Source organism: Pelobates fuscus, chromosome 11 (assembly GCF_036172605.1).
Source record: "Pelobates fuscus isolate aPelFus1 chromosome 11, aPelFus1.pri, whole genome shotgun sequence".
Classification (NCBI taxonomy): domain Eukaryota; kingdom Metazoa; phylum Chordata; class Amphibia; order Anura; family Pelobatidae; genus Pelobates; species Pelobates fuscus.
In genome coordinates this window covers 87,882,031-87,905,106 of record NC_086327.1, presented here as the reverse complement: position 1 = coordinate 87,905,106, position 23,076 = coordinate 87,882,031, and the positions used below count along the sequence as shown (strand labels likewise).

At 40.7% G+C, this 23,076-nt stretch overlaps 1 protein-coding gene across 1 annotated transcript in view; it reads right to left on the bottom strand.

The window, feature by feature from the left end:
- ARHGEF16 (Rho guanine nucleotide exchange factor 16) overlaps positions 1-23,076 on the bottom strand; it is a 97,587-nt gene that overhangs the window by 7,744 nt on the left and 66,767 nt on the right. Inside the window, exon 7 of the mRNA XM_063435799.1 lies at positions 2,442-2,594. Coding sequence (XP_063291869.1) covers positions 2,442-2,594 — 153 coding nt within the window. The remainder of the gene's footprint in view (positions 1-2,441; positions 2,595-23,076) is intronic.

Sequence of the window (23,076 nt, the reverse complement as noted above, 5' to 3'; positions counted from 1 at the left end):
TGTGCACCAATAACATGCACAGAGTGTTTTGCTTGATTGTTTGTTCGTTTGTATTTTGTTTTAATGTTCATGGACTTTTAGGTGTAAATTGCATTTGTCATTTTCCTGAGTGGGAGTATTTGAGTTTGAAAAAGATCTACACCGCATAACTATCAGCAGGCAACCCATGCAGAAAGGCTGGCCATTTGAGATATGCCTTGTTATACCTACTATTGGTGAGCAGATTAATATCGTTTTTTTTTTTTCTTGTTAATCATACATGCTGCACAATTGTTGTGGTTTTCTTTTATAGATGGTCATGTGATCAGACTCACAGACTATATATTTATGTGCCTGAATTCCATTTACAGCTTGTGAGTCCAAAATTAAAACACTAGAAAACGATTTACTATATCAGAGATATTATCGTGTTTAATGTTTTGTTTTTGAGACATGTGCACCGATACTTGTTTGTTATGTCTCCATTGCGATTTGGCCAGACAAAAAAGAATCTGAAATTTTAGTATGGCAAATTAGTCCAAACCATATATTTTAAAAACACTACACTGGGATGGCAAAAGGTCCTTGTTATGAGGTCATAAATTAAGCTAGTAGACTTTCGTTGCAGAGTAATTATTGGTCATAACTTTTTACAAAAACCAAAGACCAGAAGGACTGTACCTATGTTTCCTACTACCATGATAAACATTACAAAAAAAACTGTAGTGGCTTCTCTGTAATGTTTTCTATAATAAATGGTTCCATATGACAATCCAGTAGGTTGAACCATATAGTACCAGGTAACAAATCTGTGATTTAGACGTGATAATTATTCCAAAATAAAAAGGTTTGAAATGGAAATGTAAAAAAATATGATCCAACTGAACAATGCGATCCTAGCAGTGATTGTTTTCAGAGAAATGGTCGTAAGCAGTTAATTATAACTTTACTAACAATGTGTGTGGCCTATGTCATTCGATAATTGTATTATATAAATTATTTTATTTCAGGCGACATGGTCACTCCTGTAATTTATACCACTGCATAAAACATTTCAACTAGATAGAATATTTATTAATAGGACACTATAGTCACCAGAACAACTACAGCTTAATGTAGTTGTTCTGGTGAGTATAATAGCTCCCTTCAGGCATTTTCATGTAAACACTGCTTTTTCAGAGAAAAGGCAGTGTTTATATTGCCCCTATGGACACCTCCAAGTGGCCACTCCTAAGATGGCCACTGGAGTGGCTTCCTGGCTCAGGGTTGCACAGTAAGCAACCCTGCTGTTCAGCGTCCCCACGCTCTGCATGGAGACGTCCTGATTGGCCAAAACAGCATTTAGGCCCGCCCCGTGGCGATTTTAGCCAATACAATGCTTTCCCGATTGGGTAAAAAATTTAAATTTTGATGTTTTCACAAAGGGGGCGGAGCCAGCGCCGGCAGACCCGCGCAGCGCTGGAAAAAGTCTTTAATAGTGTGGATAAGGGGGAGGGCAAGCCACCTAAATGGTGGGTTTTGCACTATAGGGTCATGAATACATGTTTGTGTTCCTGACCCTATAGTGATCCTTTAATGATTTAGCACATAACATCATAATCCAGTTCCGACAAGGCAAAGCAGGGGCAAACATTACACATAAAGGGAAGAAATAGAAACAATTAATTCATATTTTTTTCTTTTCTGTATACCTTCGCACTGCTGACTGTCATATGCAAAGGACGGAGCCTATATATGATTCAAACAGAGCAAATATGGAGGAGCTCAGATAAAGGGTTTCTACTTAATTTTATTTTTTTCACATCTCACAAATACATATATTTGTTGAATATATAGACCAGTAAACACAATATTAAAAAGCCTGAGGAGTGACAGTTTACCCATCTACTATTTTGAAGTAGTGTTCAATTGTATGAAAAGCCCACTAGATGGCAGAAGTGAGATACACCGTGTATTTTTCATTGGCATCCAAACTAAGCTTCACCATTCGGACCACTGCCGATTAGGCAACATAATGAGGTCCATAATCTCTCATTCTCTTGCTGTGATATGATAGAACGCGGATTTAACCACAATTTATAGTCCATTAAGCTGTCAAATTACATTTTTAAATAGAATTTCACAAAACAAACACAATTTTAAAAATGCCATAATATGAAGTGTGTATAAACAGGTTTAGTATGCGAGCCGTCACAAATCTCTCCACAAGGACTGCATCTTTCTTAAAGACAAACAATTGGAATTATAAGGCTAGTCAAAAATAGTATGGATTTTTATTACATGAAAAAAAAAAAAACAGCCCTCCATTTGTAGGACTATATTTCCCACAATGCTCTGCAAATTACAGAAACCAGACACCATAAATCTATGCAAAATTGCAACATTATTCAACTTCTTTGCAAAGGGCTATTTTGTTTGTTTAAAACATGGTTTGAACTTGTTAGCAACACCTTCCAACTTACAACAGTTTTTGGAGAGTCCTCTGCTGGTAGACTTCATTGGAGCAATAAATCACATAGGGGTGGAAATGGTTCAAAGCGTGATTCTCTACAATGTCACTGATGTCGTGAATAAACGCATTGTCTTTGTGCCTTTTCTCCAAGTCATCAAAAAATCTTTAAAAGAAGAAAATATATATTTTTTTAATTCTCTCAAACAGTATATAGAGCATCACGTGTACAGAGTAATAACATAGCATAACATATAAAATGAAATACTATCCAGAAACAAGTAATGGTTTTTTTTCTCCTCTTTTCCTTAAAGGGACACTATAGTCACCAAAACAACTTTAGCTTAATGAAGCAGTTTTGGTGTATATAGCATACCTCTACAGTCTCATTGCTTAATTATCTGACATTGAAATCACTTTGGTTATGCACCCTAGTCACACCTACCTGCATTTGACTTGCACAGCCTTCCTAAACACTTCCTGTAAAGAGTTGTGGAATGTTTATCCTTCCTTTATTGAAATTCTGTTTTATTTAGATGTTCTTATCTCCTGCTCCGTGAATAGCTTGCAAGACCCTGCAGGAGCCTCCTGCATGTAATTAAAGTTCAATTTACAGAGCAGGAGATAAAAACTTTTAAGGTAAGTTACAGCTGACAGACTGCATGAAAAAAAAGCTAGTTTCAGTGTCAGTGTCAGTCACAGCCAGGGGAGGCTAAAGTGATTTTACTCCTGAATGGCAGAGAATTGAGCAGCAAAACTTAAGCGGTATGATCTATACACTAAAACTTAATTAAGCAAAATTTATTTTGGTGACTACAGTGTTCCTTTAATATCATCTACATTTCCAGTGCCTCAAGTAAATATGTTCTCTTCCAATACCTGGTCTTCTAAATATCTCTACAATAATCAGTTCATGATTATATTTATGAAACAAACATTGGATAATTTGTCGTATGGTTCTCTTTGTTTTGGCTTTACCGCAGGCAATATAGTACATCTATACGTCACAGCATATTTTTGCTTATTAATTTAAAAAAAGGGTGTTTGGAATTTGGAATTCTGGAATTAGAGAACATTACTAGCACCATAATCACAACGGTGTGCTGTAGTTGTTATGGTGCCAGCAGTACCATGCTATCCCCTTCCCCGGTGTTTGCTGGATGTTGGTCCCTATCTCCACTACACCTGGAAGTTATCAGCCAATGAGCTAAGCCCTGCACCTCCAGGTTTAACTCATTGGCTAAGAGCAATCAGCTGAGGCTTTAAGGCAAATAGTTATCCTTGCACTGCAGGGCCTAGCTCAGAAAGGCTAATGGAAGACCTAAGCAATAGCTTCAAGCTCTCCTGGAGGCTATAAAGAGTTGGAGAGTGAAGGTTCTAAAACCGTTCGGCTACTTACAATGGGGTGAACCAGGGCACCCCAGGCATGACTAATTTTAGATTTTTGGTTAAAATAAACAAATTAGACATTTCTACCAAAATGTTCTCAGCTCAGCTATTTTTTTGTAATTTAAAAAAAAAAAATCTCTTGTCAGTTCCCAACAACTCCTGGTTTAGTTGATTATCCTGAAGATAACTTTGGCAATGTAGGTTTACTTTCGAACAACAGGGGGGAGTATGAGCTTACGTGCTCCTTTTATTTACAGGATCATTAGGTATACACAATCTCTGTACAGGAAATATCTGTATGCAGTCTGGACAGGAATATCCCTCAAGTATGGACAAGTTGAGCATGCCAAGCCTGGGATTCTGTGCCGCATAAAAACAATTAAAAAGATTTGCTTTCTGTTACTAGATTCTGCTATAACCGTATGAAATTAACCATGCTGGTACATTACATATATGTTTCATAGAAAAGACAAAAAGATGGGTTAAGTTGCAAATTTGTTCTTTATGAAAGTTATCACCAAACAGGCCATTTAATTATTTATTTATTTTTAAATACCTCTGTGCTTATGAAATCACACAGATGAAATATCCAGCTATATCATGTAGTATGTAGAACATCTGCCTGTGGCATTTGAGTCAAATCATTTTCAGTCACATGGTAAATGCAAGTTTACATTATATAGTGACTGACATAAACAAGGACATATATACTGTAATCACACATGTGCAAGATTATGGACAAATCAAGTCTCTGTGTTTTCCTCCAACCTTACCGAGATGGGACAAGGCTTTGGATGAGATGTAGCTTAATTTTCCCATTTAATACAATTCTGTTTTCCTGAGAGAAGACTTCACTACCAATCTTACAATTCCGATTCATATTTTTTATATATATATATATATATATATATATATATATATATATATATATATAATATATATATAAAAAGAAAATATTTGACAGAACCATATATTGTTAAAAGTAATGTATTAATGATTAATATTTTGATTTTCAAAATAGATTTGTGGGTAACAAAAACATTAGTCATACATTTTTATTTTTTTTCTTACCAGCAAATCAAGTGCTTCTGTGTCAATTAATGCTTTATTATAATTATTGTATTACATAAACACAATTGTAACACAACCCCAATAACATTATCACATTATGGAATAATGGAAGTTAAATTTGGAAAAGTGTGACTTGGTGCGCAAAATGGGAGGGCATCTCGGAGGTGATTGTCTTATTTTTGAATGAGGTGCAAAGGTCTTTTGTGCTGCACAGAAAAAAAAAGAAACTTAAAGGGACACTATAGGCACCCAGACCACTTCAGCTCATTGAAGTGGTCTGGGTGCAGTGTCCCTGTCAGTTTAACTTTACAATTGTAATTATTACAGTTATTGAGACACTGCAGTAATTACATTGCAGGGTTAACTCCACCTCTAGTGGGCATCTACCAGACAGCCACTAGAGGCGATTCTTGGTCGTTAGGCAACTTTTGGTCGACTGGCGCTGGACGTCCTCAAACTATGCATGTGAACATCCGGAATCTGCTAAAACCATATAGGAAAGCATGGATTCAATGCTTTCCTATGGGTTCTCCTGATGCGATCGCCGCAGGTGAAGGTGGAGCCTAACCCAGTGCTGTGGGGTTTAAGGGGGAAGGGAAAGGGAGTGGGGAGAGTGAGGGGGCACTATAGTGTTAGGAATAGAATTTTTCATTCCTAGCCCATATTTTCCCTTTAAGTCATATGACGTTCACCTAAATTATTACTGGATAAGAATAGCAGTTTTGATAAAACTACACAATGATTTGATTAGAATCAAAGACAATGTTCTATTTATAATACACTTTAATTTCTCTCTTATTATGGCTACAAGTTGAAATTTAGTTTGCTTGTTCCGATATTAGAAGAGTCATACAATAGACTTGTCAGGCCAATGTTATAGTACAGTGCTCTTTATAAGATACCCATTGCTCTTAGGAAAGTAAGGCAGAACCTATTGCTTCCCGTGAGAAAATGGTTAACAGACTTTGGAAGTATGACACCTAGGCTTCAATTTAATATGGAAATAAAAATCTACATTTTAAAATATTAAAAACAATTTTCAATGTATTGAATCATTTTAAAAGTTTAGCCAAAAGCATTAAATCATTTGAAAATCTTTTCCAAACATTAAAATCGAGGCGCTAGTCTGTTGACTCTGAAATGCTAAATGAAATCATGCTTTCCAAAGAGTGAGTTAAAGGGACACTATAGTCACCAAAACAACTACAGCTTAATGTTGTTGTTGTTTTGGTGTCTATAGCATGTCCCTGCAGGCTTTTCAATGTAAAACACTGCCTTTTCCGGAGAACTGAATAAATCTCTATTTGACATTGAATTCCTCATGTATCCAAATGTATATGGGGCAATTGCAGTTAAATTCATTTTTTAATCACAGGTTCACTTTAAAAATGAATGCTGTATTTTTATGAACGGCAGAAATTGATGGACCGTATAGTTACCAGACCAGCAGTCATTACAATGTATATTAACAGGTATGGAAAACTTATCTTCATTGTCCATGGGTATATTAAATAACCCTGTGACTGACGTGCCATCTATGTGGAGAAAAATAGGGGAGGTGGTGTAACAACAAAACTCCCACAGATCTCAATAATTTCACAAAACACAGCACATGAGAAAAAAAATAAAGCAAAAGTGTACATTTTATGCAAGATAACAATCTGCACAAAATCTTTTTTCTTCCATGGTGAATCGTGAATTGTATGAAAAGATTGTTATGAATACATAACAAGATGTGATTTCACAATACCACCAAGTATGGGAGCTGTAATAGAAGGTGAGTGACACTTACCACCTTCTATCTTCCTATACTTGTCCCATAAATCAAACAGATAATACTGCTTGGTGCGGATAGTGTTAACAATGCTGTGGGTGTAGACGCTGCATCTTGCCTTTCCGAGAGTCACGTTTTACTATCAGCACTTTAAGGCACTCCATAATAGTATCTGATAAAATGTTTCAGAGGAAGATACTAGTATTGCTCAGACTATGTCAAATGCTATTTATAAAATGGAAACCATTTGTAACATTCAAAAGGAATATCAGGAATGCGTCAAGTAAGTGCAACGTACAGTGGCTAATATCTCCGAGTAGATTCTTTGCATGCCGTGGTTTACTGGTGGAAAAAAGCCATGAGTGGTTTACCATGAGATGATTATTTGCATGCAGTACAAGAAACCGTACGGGTAATAGGAAATGTTCATCATAATAAAAATAGAAGTGGAAGTTCGATGAAGAAAGTAATAAGCTAGGGTTGAAATTTAAGCACATTTTCAATCAACCCATAGGTTGAAAAGGTTGAAACAGTCCTTTTTTTTCACTAAAATGGAGTAAGATGTGTATTTTATGCACAGCTCTCCAATATACAAGGACAGTGGATTGTCTTCCAACAAAGGAAGGTAGTAACACAGCACAGGCAAGTGAGATGGGGTAGTGACCACCATGCTAAGGTACGAACTACACTAAGTAAGTAAACCCACCAAAAAAGGGTCACGTGAGCCACCTGGGGTGATGCAACTCTGGGACATTGGTACTTGGTGAAGCAGCAGCAAGTCTACTGATTTACATGCACTGTGCTGATAAGGGATTCTCCTGACATGGTGACACTTGAGAACACTACAAAGCACTTTGGTACAGAAACCCAAATTTGGTACAGTCCAGGCAGAACTGGGACAGTATGCAGTGGCTCAAGGTTTTATTTTCTCAGATTCTCATGTTATGGACATGGCGTTATCTTGGAGATCCTTTCTTCAATTGCAAAATAAGCTCACTCATTTTCCCAGTTGTAATATTATTAACCATAAAATTAGGGCCAGATTAACAGAGACTGATGGAGCTTCAGCTACAAGTACATGTCCATGCAATAGGCCCATTCATTTAAAAAAAAAATTCTCAAACACAAATTTCTAAAAAAAAATCCCAAAAGTACCCCAAAACTCATACATCCCCTGATAGCCCTGATCTGGTTGACCAACATATTCAAAAATTACCCAGATCAGTTCAGGGGTTCAGAAATTTTATGGAAGTCATATTTTTAACGACCGCAGGCATAGTCCCATAGCCGCAAATAGTTCCATAGAATCGCGGCTAAGTGCCGCTGGAGGACCGACCGGGAACCACTAGGTTTTCATGCCGAAAATTGTTCCAGCGCATTCGCGGCTAAGTTCCCCTGAAGTCTATTCGCTGTTTTGGTCCATGCAAACAAGATGGCCACCACTTCGTGGTCGAATGGCACTTCAAATGGCTTCAGAAGTTCGTGATTTTGAAATGCCACTTCGAAAGTTCGAATTGTGGCCATACAAGTACAAAAAGGCACACACAGTGGTTTCAACCAGGATTTAAACCAGGGGCCATAGTCACAGGGCAAGAGGCTGGCAAGTATGCCCCTCAAAGAACCCGTGACGAGGTCCAGTTCGTCACAGATCTTAACATGTATAGCTTGGAGAAAAGACGAGACGGGGGGATATGATAGACACATTTAAATATGTAAAGAGAATCAACACAGTATATTTAAAAGAAGAAGAACTATCACAACAAGAGAGGACATAGTCTTAAATTAGAGGGGCAAAGGTTTAAAATATATCAGGAAGTATTACTTTACTGAGAGGGTAGCGAATGCATGGAATATCCTTCCAGCTGAAGTGGTAAAGGTTAACACAGTAAAGGAGTTTAAGCATGCGTTGGATAGGCCTAAGGCTAGCCTAGCTGTAAGATAAGGCCAGGGACTAATGAAAGTATTTAGAAAATTGGGCAGACTAGATGGGCCAAATGGTTCTTATCTGCCATCACATTCTATGTTTCTATGTATGGATTTACTTTAAAGATGAAAGTGAGAGATTAGCATAGGATAAGTGTTTTGTGATAGCGATATCATGTCAGTTTACCTCCACCACCACCATGGTGTTTGGGAGTTATAACGGTTTTAGTGTTTTAGGTCAATAACATTCTGTAATTAGGCCCATCATACTTGTCAGCACCAGGCACAATGGGCTCTAAATACGGCCCTGGTTCCCAGACAACTTGGTCTGGGGTTTTGAAGCTGCCAGGAGAGCACTTTTTGGAGGGAAGGTGTCTGAGACTAAGGGGAACAAACGCTGCCTGAGTCAGATGGAACACCCCGTATTGCGGCCACAGGAGCTCCCGAAAGTTGACCGGCAAAAGCACCAAATGCCCTGTTACTATTTTGGGCATAGGACACTGCATGGATCTGAATGCTATTTGGAAAATGTGGGAACTCAGATCAGGGCTATTTGGGGATGTATTATTTTTGGGGAATGTGTTTATGATATTTTGGCATATTTTTATGTTTTATGTTTTTGTGTTTGCCTCTCCATAGCGATCGCGGCTAAGTACAGCTGAGGACCATTCATGGGTTTGGTTTATGCAAATGGCCACCAGGGGGCTAACGTTCAGTTCTATTTGAATGGAGGGAAAGTGCCGAACCAGGGACACCCAGGGAAAGCTGCTAATGGCTGCTGGGCAGGATAACTCCCACACTGTGTCTCAGACCTGGACCATAGTCTGTGGGCAGGAGGCCGGCTTCTACACTCCTCCAGGAGTCTGTGGCAAACATTCGTGGGAAGGAGTGTTTGTTACAATTACAAATCCATAAAAATACAAAAATAATGAGAATTGCACATCAGAGTGACAAACAGTTAAACAGGACTAGTTGTTGACTTCTGCTTCCTGGACTAGGCCCAAATCATAAGCTTATGTGTCTGCAGGCATAGCCTAGGCCTAAAAGTTGCATATTTTGTCATACCTCTAAATATTTCAAAAAGAAAAAGAGAAAAGCCCTGTCCTTGGGGGGCCTTGAAATTCTAGGTGACCCTCTAATAACAATGTATGTAATTAAAATGTAATTTGGAACAAGAATAATTTATATTACTTACCCAGACTGATGTCTAAACACAGAAAGATAAGTCCTGCGCTCACTCCCATCACTGGGCGGCTGCAATGACTACAGTACACATCAGCCCCAATATATAGTAAAAACCAAAGAAAAACAAGTTACCTGCGCTCTCTCCTTAATCCCTATGTATTTTTAAACAAATGGAGGTTTTTTAGTTACCTCCAATGGCCATGAGAGGATGAGCCTACCTGCCAACGTCAAGGCAGACCCCCTAGGTGGGTCCTAACTCTAACCATTCACCCTTCTTCCTCGAGCCTCTGGCAAAAATCTCTGAGACAGAAGGACTTATCTTTCTGCATTTGTATCCATTTTTTGTATTACTCAGCCTGGTTACAATGCAGCCGCCCATCCCATGTGTCCCCTATTAAGGGTTAATAATATATAGGGGTGTATATAAAAAATACCCCTTTTTACCAGAGGCTCAAGGAAGCAGGGTGAATGGTTACAGTTAGGACCCACTTAGCGGGGTCTGCCTTGACGTTGGCAGGTGGGCTCATCCTCTCATGGCCATTGGAGGTAACTATAAAACCTCAATTTGTTTAAAAATACATAGGGATTAAGGAGAGAGCGCAGGTAACTTGTTTTTCTTTGGTTTTTACTTGATGTCTAAACACATTAATTGTAGTTAAAGATACATTACTGTATGTATTATTGCTGTGGAGCTCTGTTATACAGTCAGAAACATCACCAATATGGATCTCCTAGGAAAGAGGGACATTAGGATAGAAAAGCAGGACAGAGGGATTTGGGGCCAAAATGGGGACTGGCCCTTCTAAATAGGGCGCTTTGAGAGGTATGTAATTTTGGTTGTCGGCTTATCCAGCAGTTATGGGCCTAAACCTATACAACACCTCTAATTTTGAGGTATTGAACAATACGCTGGAGTATATGGTGCATTTAGTCGGAATCTATACATTTTTACTGACTGATACGGACCCAAAATTGCTTCCAACTCCACAGCCCTGCTCACAATGCAGTTCTTCTGAACTGTACCCAAGCTATAAATTGTCTATATATCAACAGACAGGCTAGGATGCTTCGTCACAGGGATACAGTTAGTTACTATACAGCCCTTCTCTCAAATGCCAAATAATACTATGGTAAAAATAGATATGATGGGCTCATGGAGTCATCTGAAAAATGAAAGTACGGTCATTTAATACAATGTCATATTCATAAGTAAAACAACCCTCCAACTGCATTAGATACTGTATATCTATGTAGGAATGTTATACTTTCAAACGGTCCAAGTACTTTGTAAAATTATTACTCTTGGTATTTAGTAAATTCTGTACAGTATGTAGTAGCTTAGTTAACATTCCCCCATAGTGTTTTGCAAGGAAATTAGTGTTGTTCGCATGTCATAAACATATCCAGATGTTCAATGTAGGCCTTGTAGGACAGTATTTCATAATCTGTCATTTAGATTAAAGTTTGTCCAAATTCCTTCTGGAAATCTGGAAGCATTTCATGAAAATCCTGACCTCCCGACTTCTCACTGTGTCCAGAGGTCCATGCTGTTTCTAATCATGAAAGACTATATTCGCTTTATTTTACTTACTTACTGCAGAATTCCAATCTGGGTTGACATCTGGAAATCGCTGCCGTTTTGATATTCGATCCTTCAACTCCTATAGTGGGCTAGAGATTAGAAAATATATATTTTCTAAAACCTAATATAACCACTTCCCTAAACAGTCACTTAGTAAGACTATTATTCCAGTCAAAGAGGTCTCTAAAGTCCATTATACTTTTGCACTCTTTTTGAAATCTTGGTTTGTTGAATTCAATTGAGAAGGCCTTTGGCGTTTAACAGTCATAAGAAAATTGTATGTTATTGTATGTTGCACATATATTCGGCTGGGTAAAGGCTTTAAGTTTTGGTTTTAAATTGCCTACTTTTTCAGTTAATATTGTTCTAGGGAAGTCTGGTTTTCCGCACAATTTACATTGTGAGGGGAATTATTGCTATCTATGCTTTTGGAAAAAAAAAATACCAGTATTACAGTGCCAGTAGGCAGGTCATGACTGGGACTAAAAAAGTTTGTTTGGACAATTTGTAGTCCAGCCGTATTCACGTTAGATTCATCTTTACTGTTGCTTGCAGATCATAGTTTCCTCCTTGTCTCTGCTACTACTGTGTGAAATACCGAAAGAGGCCATTGCTACTTCTGGCCTGATCCTCTGCCAATACACGTATGGTGTGCTGTGAAGCACTAACACACTTTAAAGGGGCATTAAAGACACCCAGACCACTTCATCTCCATGTAGTGGTCTTTGTGAGATTGTCGTTTTTACCCTGCAATGTAAAATAGTCTACGTTCATCTTCCTGACAGCCACCAAAGGTTTTTCTGCTGCAAGAACAGAATCAGACATGATTATTCAACTAATACTAATCACAGAGAGCATTTCATTGGTGTAGTGTCGTTGTTTTGTTGAGTATGCAAACTATCCTCCAAGTGCATTGGATCGGCTGATAGCATCAAGATTGATGATCTCAGCGGAGGAGGTGGGACAGCAAGACCAACACACCACTGGATATCAGGTAACTAATGCTTACCTTTTAAACCCTCATGGGGGGACAGGACACCTAACTACAGGGGCGGGCTGGGAAGGGGGGCAAATGCCCCCCAGGCCGCCCTAAACCCAGGGGCCAGGGCTGCCCACATCCAGCAAAAAAAGGAAAATCTGAATCCCCTGCCTCTGGCTGAAGACTCAGATTTTTCAACTTACATCACTCTTTCTGTAGCCTGCAGTCAGTGGAGTCGGTCGGCCGGCCTTTCCTGATGATGTCAGGAGGAGGGGGCGTGACTTTCACTGCTCTTCTCCCAGGACCGCTGGGGAGTCTGGGAGAAGAGCAGAGGAAGCCATGCCCCCTCCTCCTGACATCACTGAGAGGTCGGCTGTCTTAACTGGCTGCAGGCTCCAGACTTCACTGACTGCTGCTGTATGCTGGCTGCTGCCCAAACCTCCCTGGCTTAAGGTAAGACTCAGGGAGGGGGAAATACACTTTCGTTTTTTTTTTTTATTCCCCTCCTCAGCCCTGCTCCCCCCTCCCCCTCCACAGCCCTACCTCCCCCTCCCCCTCTCTTCCCCCCTCCTCAGCCCTGCTCCCCCTCCTCAGCCCCTGTCCCCCTCCTCAGCCCCTGTCCCCCACCTCAGCCCCTGTCCCCCACCTCAGCCCGTCCCCCACCTCAGCCCCTGTCCCCCACCTCAGCCCCTGTCCCCCACCTCAGCCCCTGTCCCCCACCTCAGCCCCTGTCCCCCACCTCAGCCCCTGTCCCCCACCTCAGCCCCTGTCCCCCTCCTCAGCCCCTGTCCCCCTCCTCAGCCCCTGTCCCCCTCCTCAGCCCCTGTCCCCCTCCTCAGCCCCTTCCCCCACTCCTCAATCCATGTCCCCCTCCTCAGCCATCCCCTGTCCCTTAGTCAGGCTCTGGTCCCTTAGTAAGGCTCTGTCCCACCCTTTCCCTGCTCCTTTTTTCCCCCTCTCAACTCCTGCCCCCTTTCTCAGCCCCATGCCTCCCACTACAGCCCCATAACATCCCCACTACAGCTCATCTTCCCCCAATTGCAACCCATATAACCCACACCACAACCCCTTTCCCAAATTGTAGCCATCAACCTACTTAAGCCCCTATATCCCCCCCTACATTTCCTAAACCCCCCAATTACAGTTTATACCCTCCAGTACAGCCCCTGTCCCCCCACTACAGCCCTGTCCCTTTACTCAGCCACTGTCTACTGGTTTTAAAAGTGTAAAGTTTGGGTGTATGTGTGTGTCAGTATGTCTGTGTGTGTGCGCCAGTATGTCTGTGTGTGCGTGCAAGTATGTCTCTGTGTGTGCCAGTTTGTGTGTGTGTATGTCAGCCAGTATGCCTGTGTGTGTGTGTCAGTATGTCTGTCTGTCTGAGTCAGTATGCCTGTAACAGTGTGTCTTTCTGTGTGTGTCTGTGTGCCTGTCAGTGTGTGTGTGCGTGTGCCTGTCAGTGAGTTTGTGTTTTTTAGTGTGCGCCAAATCAGCAAGTGTGTGTGTGCTTGTCATTGAGTGTCTGTTTAGGTGACTGCTCCCCCGGCCCCCCCTTTGAATCACATGGGAAAGGTGTTTTTACTCTCCTCTTGGTGCAATGGGCCACTTGACTAGATTTGCCCCCCAGGCCAAAGGCTGCCAGCCCTCCCCTGCCTAACTAGGTAGAGTATCACTATAGCATTAGAAATACAAGTTTGTATTCCCAATGTTCGTTTACATTGCAGGCCAGAGCAGAATTTATAAAGGCTTGTGCAGAAAGCAGCATTGTCAAATAGCATCAGTGGGGGAGGAAACTGCAGCTGGCCATTGGTCAGGGACCAGTTGAAAGATCCTTTGATCTCCCTAACTAACCTTTCACCCTCAACCAGTGTGACCTATATGGGACACACATGGCTTTATCCTTGAAACTCTAGAATCTTTGTCTAACAGTCTTAGCACTCATGTTCAAAATACATTAAGACTATTAATTTATAATGGACTGATTTTCAGTAACAACCATTCTTTTCTTTTTTCCTGTCACTTCATGTTATTTTGCACCTTTTCCTGACTTTGCCAGCTTGGTTTTGAATTGACAGAGTCCTGCACAGTTTAGAATTACCTCCTTTGATGATTGTTTGTTAGATTGTCTCATAAGTTTGCTGTGTCACCTTATTGGCTCTCTCACTGGTCGGTTTTGCGGTTAGGAAATCCACGTAATATTACATAAAACTTTTTTTTTTTGCTGGTTATTTAGCTACAATGTTTGATAGAATAAAGATAATTCAACACATTTGTTGCAATACATTCTGCATTAAATTATCTTGTGATTTGAAATGTTATGGCATTATTAAAAAAATAAAAATGATGTCATCAAACATTAGAATTACAATTTTTCAAAAGATTTCCATAATTTTGGCCACTAGTGTATATAAGGAGTCAGAGCTACCAAAAATTGTGGAGTCCAAGTTGACTATTTCATGTACCAACTCTACAGCCGTGGCTGGTACACACAGTCTCCACTCTGACACCATACACAGAAAAAGTTAACCAAGTATTTATTTTGACATTTCTGGCAACTCAACTCAGAACAATATAAATTTAGGACCATAATAATTTAAATTTAGCAATTCTGCTTTTTCATTTCCATTTCACTAAATGTTGTTTTTTGGAACCCCAAAATAATTAATACGAGATTGTGCAAAATAAAATATGGTTCTCGTTATTTGGAAACATTACAATCACAGTGGGATATTCTGACCACAAGCAGAGAAATTAAATAGAACATTACAGTAAGAGAATGTCTTGCTTTGATACAAATCAAATGTCAAATCTGAAATACTTATTTTTATCTAGTGACTACTATTTCTCCATGATGTGCATTTCTTCCCAGCACAGACTCTAAGGATTTCCTTTTTACAATAAAATGCTTTCATTGTGTGATGTGCCTTCCAAGTGCTATGACCTCTTTCCATAGCACTGATTCTATTGGGGTGAAGACATCTGGAAATGCAAATTACTATATCAATCACATGTTTACCTCCCCCCCCCCCCAAAAAAAAAAGAGGAGTTAGATGCTTCTCAAAGCGTTGTTTTGTTGTGTTCTTGAGTATATGCGGTAAAATATAAAGAACAAGCATGTACAACACACATATGTCCTATTTAAAACATTGATGTAAAACACTGTCAGGATTGTCTACACATGACTAAAATAAAACAGACATTCTTTAATTTGTTCCTTTTTCAAACCACTCTCAATTCTAAAAAAACAAACAAAACAAAAAACCATTCAATGCAACAGAGACAATGGTTTACCCAAACAAGTGCTTGTGTATCATAACACTTTTATTTCTCTTAAGTTAATTTACTATTAACCCCTTAACGACGAGTGACGGACGAGGTCCGTCACTCAGGGGAATACGTTAATGACGAGTGACGGACTTTGTCAGTCACACGTTAAAATTAACCCCCGATCGCCGCAGTGCCGGCGATCGCGGGGTTAACGCTGTTGCTGGGTGCCTCCGAGTCAGGGGCAGACCAGCAGAAGAAAATCCCGATATCCCAGCCCAGGTGATCGCTGTGACAGCCAGTCACAGCGGTCACAATGCTGCTGGGATATCTGATCCGCCTCCCTCCACCTCGTGTGGGTTTGTGAAGTGGAGAGAGATGGATCGGTGCTACATTGTGCCCCAGAAGAATAGTTAAGTTTAAAAAAAAAAGTTCCTAATTCCTTTCCCCTTTATTAAAAAAAAAATGAACCCTTTCCTTGCTGCTTGATCACTGCTAGCAGTGATCAATATACAGGTCACAGTACTTTACTGTGATCTATTTTTTTTTTAACTTTCAAGGGTTCAATTTTATGTTTTTTTTGTAACTCTAAGGGGTTAAATTTTATTATTTGATTTTATTAATTTGTGGTTTAGTTATTTTGGTGGGTGGAATTTAGTGGGAATTAGGGAATAAAAAAAATAAAAAATTTAATTTTTAGTTAGAGTTTTGTTAGCTGTGTTAACTGTATTAACAATGTTTAGAAAGTATAGCGCAGAGGAGGCTTATGCCCTGTTAGCGGCCAACTCAGAGGCGACTGACACTGCCTCAGAGAGTGATGCAGGGAGTGACGCAGGAGACAGGGACTATGTGCCAGATACTGCAGGACCATGAGGGGAAATCGACGATTCCCCTAATGCTGAACATGGCGCAGATGACTGGGTACCCCCTAATAATTTTTCCCCGGACATCCCAGTGTTTACAGCCAATCCTGGTATACAGGCTGACCTGTCTGCCTATAGTGCGCTGGATGTTATGCAGCTGTTCTTGGGGGATGAGATTTTTGGGGAGCTAGTCACCCAGACTAATCTCTATGCGGAGCCAGGGGCGTTTTAGCCGTGAGGCAAACAAGGCATTTGCCTTGGGCGGCATTTTCCAGGGGGCGGAAAAAAACGCCGCCCCCAAATGCCTAGGGCAAATGCCTTGTTAGCCTTGCGGCTAACAGACATGCTGGGCTGCTGGGCGGTCGGGCTGGGCGGGCGGCTGGCGAGGGAGCTCTTCCTCTGAGCGCTCTGCTCAGCTTCCGTCATCTTCCGGCTCCCAGCCTCACTCTGCGGCGTGCGAGGGAGCTGAGCAGAGAGCTCAGAGGAAGAGCTCCCTCGCACGCCGCCTACCCGCCAGCGCACAGCAGCCTGCACGCCCGGCAGTCACTGGACCACCAGGGAGAAAGAGACCTCCCCCCAGCATTCCCAAAGGTAAGGAGGCTGGGGGGTAGGTTAAATTAATTATATAGAGAAATGAATAGATTGGGTAGCGTTTCCCCCCTAGAAACTGAAAAAAGGGGGAAAAACGCTCCCAGTCAACCTGGTATAGGTTAAAAAAGGACCGTTTAAGGTGCTATACCTATAGATGTATCCAAATAAGAATAAAAGGTATCAAAAATAAAGCATACTCATATGAGAAAAATAGTGCGAAATGTATCCTGGCAAACACAGTGAAAACACTGTAACTTTATTAAATAAACCAAACAAAGGATACAAAATCTCAATTCCCAAGAGATGCTTGATTACTGACAGAATTTTTCTGTGGATATATCTTAAAGTCCGGTTAAACCATGAGGCATATTGAACACTGGAAACACCAGGTATGCCTTTTGGACAATCCACAGAGAAAAAACAAAAAAGTCGTGGGTGATACCTTTAAATCTTAAAGAGGTTCAGCAGGTGGGACAGAGACAGACTTTGCACAGTATAGAAAAGGACAAAGAAGTGTCCATAAATAAATGTCTGAAGGATAGGCTCTAAACTTATCAGGAAAGGATAGGATAGAGTATATATAAGAGATATATATATAATGTATATATATATATATATCTGGAGGGTCAGCAGGATACTTATGATAGGAGAAAGGTTGATCAATAGTAGGGTAAGGGGTAACAATCTCCACAAATAAACACTGTTTCCAATCTTTCCTATACACTCCCCCCAACACCTTCGTGGGTGTTCTATCCTTAAGCTGTTGCTAAGCTCTGTCCCATAAGCATATATATCTGGAGGGTCAGCAAGATACTGATGATAGGAAAAAAGGTTAGATCAATAGTAGGGTAAGGGGTAAAAAATCCCCACGAATAAACACTGTTTCTGATCTTTCCTATACACTCCCCCCCAACACCTTCGTGGGTGTTCTATCCTTATTCTGTTGCTAAGCTCTGTCCCATAAGCACAGCCGTAACTGCACTAGTACTGCATGTTGAACAGGTACATGAACAATCTAAGCAACGAAAAGAGAAGAAAATAATAAAAAAGTAAGTGATAAATCAAAAGTGGAATCCCTCGTGCATAGTGCCAGTGAGTGCTCAGTGAAAGAGGGATCCAGTGAGGTAACCCGACGTGCGTTTCGGAGTGCTAGACTCCTTCGTCAGGGGTTGAAAAAATACCGCCCGATCCCCCCCGGTATTTAAATGTGGGCTGACCAATCAGACGGTTCCATCATTGGTGACGTATCGCTATTGCGGTCACGTGGGATGGCTGTGGGCGGAGTGAACCGCGTCGAAATGATTGGTAGCTCGATTAACTCCCTCTATGCCATAACTCCCAATGTGTGCAGGTATGGACTCCGGAGAGTAGTTTTAGGGCATGACATATACTGTTAAGATTAGACTAGTATCAGGGAAAAACGGCTCTTTGGTTTGCCTTATGCTTATCAATCAGCCTGAAGTGAGATTTAGAGCCTATGATCTCTATCAGTTAGACCGACAAAATAATGTGCGCCCTTAACCCTTCTTACGTAGAAGTGTAGGAAGGGTTGGCTGATTCACTTACTTGTCAATCACTGTAGGTATATAGATGCAGTTATTTTGCAAATTCCCCATACACTTCATGTATTCACTAAGCAGTGTTAGTGATCTCTCTTGCTATTACTTTTAGAGTTAGAGATCGATTCATAACTGATAATAAGTTTATTTGAAGAAGGGAAATGGTAGATTTAAAGCCTTTGATGCTTGTCTTGTACAGATATGGACTAAGTGGTCTAAAGAAGATCAGCTCTTTCGTATGCATAGTGCTTATCAGTCAGCATACGGAAATCTAGGGCATGTGATCTTTATGGATAGGGAAACGCAAGAGAGGTGTTCATCCTTATCATTTATTATGTAAAAGTTAGGAAGGGGTGAACTTATTCACTTGCTTGCAAGTCACTGTAGATGTATGTGTACAGTTAATTTGCAAGTTTCCCATAGATTTCATATGTCCACCAATGATATCTCCTCAAGGTCCAGGCTTAGTACGAGTATCCAATATTGTCTCTTGATGACCAAGAGAAATTATATTTGGGTAAAGTAGACAATGTCAAGGCTTATTAGTCTTTTATCTATTAGACTTAGAGAGATGCCTAGTGAAGGTGCTTCTCATAAAAGAGACGCTGAAGTCAGCATGTCTATTATTATTTCTTAGCATAAGGGTGGCTATATGGGATAGAAAGGAGAGACACGGGGGAGGGGCGGGAGAGTTGAAGAATTCTCTCAAAATGTGATACTAATAAGTGATAATAAGTGATAATCAATATCTATGCGTTGAAAAGAAGAAAAATGTTCGTAAAAAGTTGGATCTACTAAGATATAGCGATGGTTATGTTATGCCAAGTCCTAAGAGATGTTATTTTTAGAAGGCTTTTTTAAATAAAAGGCGAGTATGAGAAACCTTCATTCAGTCCCCTAGGGGACAGTGTTTTCAGGCGGTATATCCAATAACACTCGCGTCTTCTCAGACGTTGGTCCCAATTGCCTTTTCTTTGATCTGGTTTGATCAGTTCGATGCCCGAAAATTTGAGGACATTGGGATCCCCTTTGTGAGTTATTTTAACATGTCTAGAGACAGGGGTTTCAATGTTCCTTGTGGTCTTCACTGAATTAATATGTTCCAGGATCCTTTTCTTAAAGGGTCTGAACGTTTTCCCTACATACATGAGTTGGCAATGGCATGTAATCAGATAGATCACCCCTTTTGAATTGCAATTGAAGAAGGATGGAGATTCGAAGTTTTCTGTGCCGGTGCTGTCATTAAAGGTTTTGGAACTTGTGTTTATATACTTGCAGGCTTTGCACCTACCACATCTATAGGTGCCCTTGATTTTGTTTGACAACCAGTGTGTAGGTGGTTTTGTTGACTGAAAGTGGCTGTGTACCAGCATGTCTTTTAGATTCTTGCCTCTTCTGGCTGTTAGAGAGGCATGCGCGGGGAGGACGTCTTTGAGTTGTGCGTCCTGTTTCAAAAGGGGCCAGAAACGGTTCATAATTGTCTTGACCTGATCCCAACCGGCATCGAACGTGGCGATGCATCTTAGTTGTTTCTGTTCTGATTCATTAGAGATAGGGGGTGCGGTTCGTTCCCTAAGGAGACTCTCCTGTTCAGTTAGAAGTGCCCTGTGGTAGGCTCTCTTTAGACACTTATTGGGGTATCCCTTGGACCTAAACATCTGGCGTAGTTCTTTGGCTTTTGTCTTAAAGTCATCTATGTCAGAGCAATTGCGTCGCAGGCGCAAATATTGGCCGATTGGGATTCCCTTTTTTTGTTGAATCGGATGGTGGCTTTTCCAATTTAGCAGGTGGTTTGTTGCTGTGCTTTTCCTGAACAGGTTTGTTTTGATCCCACCCTTTTTATCTGGGGATACCACAAGGTCCAAGAAACTTAGTGAGGGAGTACCGATCTCAGCAGTAAATTTAAGGTTAAGATCATTAGTATTTAGGTCTTGTACAAGGAGGCGGAACTGATCCCCTGACCCAGTCCAAATGATTATAATATCGTCAATATACCTTTTCCAAAGGTGAATGTACTGGGTCAGGGGGTTCTCAGAGGTAGACGAGAAGACTACTTGTTCCTCCCACCAACCCAGGTGCAGGTTGGCATAAGAGGGCGCACACGACGTCCCCATAGTGGTCCCCTGCACCTGGTGGTGGAATACCCCATCAAAAAGAAAGAAGTTGTGTGTTAACACAAAGTCGAGCAGTTTTAATGCAAAATCTGTATGTCTGTCCAGGTATGCCCCTCTCTTTCTCAGAAAATGTTCTGTATGCTTAATACCTGATGAGTGTGGAATTGAACTGTATAAGGACTCAACGTCCAAACTGCAAATTAAAGAATTTGTCGGTAGTTGGACTTGAGTCAGAACTGATAAGGTCTGCTTTGTGTCCCTTAGGTAAGACGGCAGTTTAGTTACCAGGGGTTTTAAGACATAATCCAAATATATGCTCACATTTTGAGTCATGTTGTCATTCCCTGAAACGATGGGTCTACCTGTTAGAACTTTATACAGTTTATGGATTTTAGGTAGACTGTAAAAAGTCGAGATGCGGGGACTACCGATGGCCATATAGTTGAATTAGTCTTTTGAGATGATATTGTCTTCTAGACCTTGTACTAAGATATTTTTTTGTTTTTCTAGAAATGTTTGTGTAGGATCCTGTTTTAGGATTTTATAGGTGGTGTGATCTTCAAGGATCCGTTTAATTAATTATATTATATATATTATTATATTATCTATATTATATTATATATTATTGTATTATATATTATTATATTATATATATTATATTATATATATTATATATTATGTTATATATTATATTATATATTATATATATATGAGAGTGTGTGTGTCTGACAGAGAGTGTGTGTGTCTGCTAGTGAGTGTATGTGTCTGACTGTGTGTGTGTCTGCTAGTGAGTGTATGTGTCTGACTGTGTGTGTGTGTGTCTGTTAGCTAGTGTATGCGTATCTGTCAGTGAATTTGTGTGTGTATATTTAGAAGGCGGGACGGGGGGGGAGGTTTGGGTGGGGGTGTCGTGGGGGGGGGGGAGAGGGGCGCCTGAGTTTTGTCCTGCCTAGGGCAGCACAAAACCAGGATACACCACTGTGCGGAGCAGTATCTGGCACGCAATCCAGACTCTTATCTCCAGGAAAGAGAGATGGAACCCAACCAGTGTGCCAGAATTGAAACAATTCTGGGCACTGACCATGTTAATGGGGCTAATTAAAAAGCCCACAATTAACCTGTATTGGTCTAAACATCCTATTTGCAATAACACCATTTTTGCCGAGACAATGACGAGAGAAAGATATGAAGACATACTGCGATTTATGCACTTTAGTGACAATAACAAGTGCCCCCCAAAAGGTGATCCGCAGTATGATCTTCTTTATAAAATACACCCTTTAATTGCCCACTTTAACAGTAAATTTGCCACTATATATACACCCAATAAAAACATTTTCATTGACGAGTCCCTCATGAAGTTTAAGGGAAGACTGGGGTGTAGACAATATATCCCATCCAAAAGATCCCGATATGGGATAACATTTTAAAAACTGTGTGAAAGTGGAAGTGGCTACGTATACACCTTCCGTGTATACGAAGGAAGGGATAGCCACCTTGATCCCCCAGGTTGCCCAGATATAGTAGGGACAAGTGGGAGAATTGTCTGGGACTTAATAATGCCACTACTTAATAAAGGTTATCATTTATACATCGATAACTTTTATAATAGCATCCCACTGTTAAAAATGTTGTACTGCTTCGAGACCGTGGCCTGTGGCACTATTCAGAAGAGTCGCACAGGTTTCCCAAAGGCTCTAGCGAACAAAAAAATGAAAAGGGGGGAAACAGCAGCTCTCTGCCAGAATGAACTGCTGGCACTCCAGTACAGGGATAAAAAGGATGTTTTCATCTTAACCACCATCCATGGTGAAAACCCTCGGACAGTCGCAGTTCGTGGCAGAGAGGAATGTAAACGGGTGCCAGTCTGCATACGGCAATGTAATCGGCATATGGGGGGCGTTTACCTGTCCGATCAATTGATGCAGCCTTATTTGATGCAGATGGCAATCCACAATGACTTTGACATTTTTTAAAAAGGCAAATGCTGGGCTGAAAAGCACTTTTCTTTCATTCCAGTTTGAGCTCATTTCTGGGCTGCTAGAATGCCACACAAGGAGACCATCAGTGGAGCCTAGCAGAAGAATGAAGGCAGGTCACTTCTGCTTTAAGATTCCACCAACCCCTAAAAAACAAAACCCCCAGAAAAGGCGTAGGGTGTGTTACAAAAGGGGCGTAAGAGCTGAGACCAGCTATTACTGCCCTGATTGCCCCTCTCAGCCCGGCCTATGTATTGGCCACTGTTTTAAAAAATTTCACACCCAGGCCGAATAAGTAGACCAGTTTTGGGGTGTGATTTTTAGTCATCTGTCTGATTGGTTACCGAATCTTGGCTTTATCTACCATTTATCCTGTCT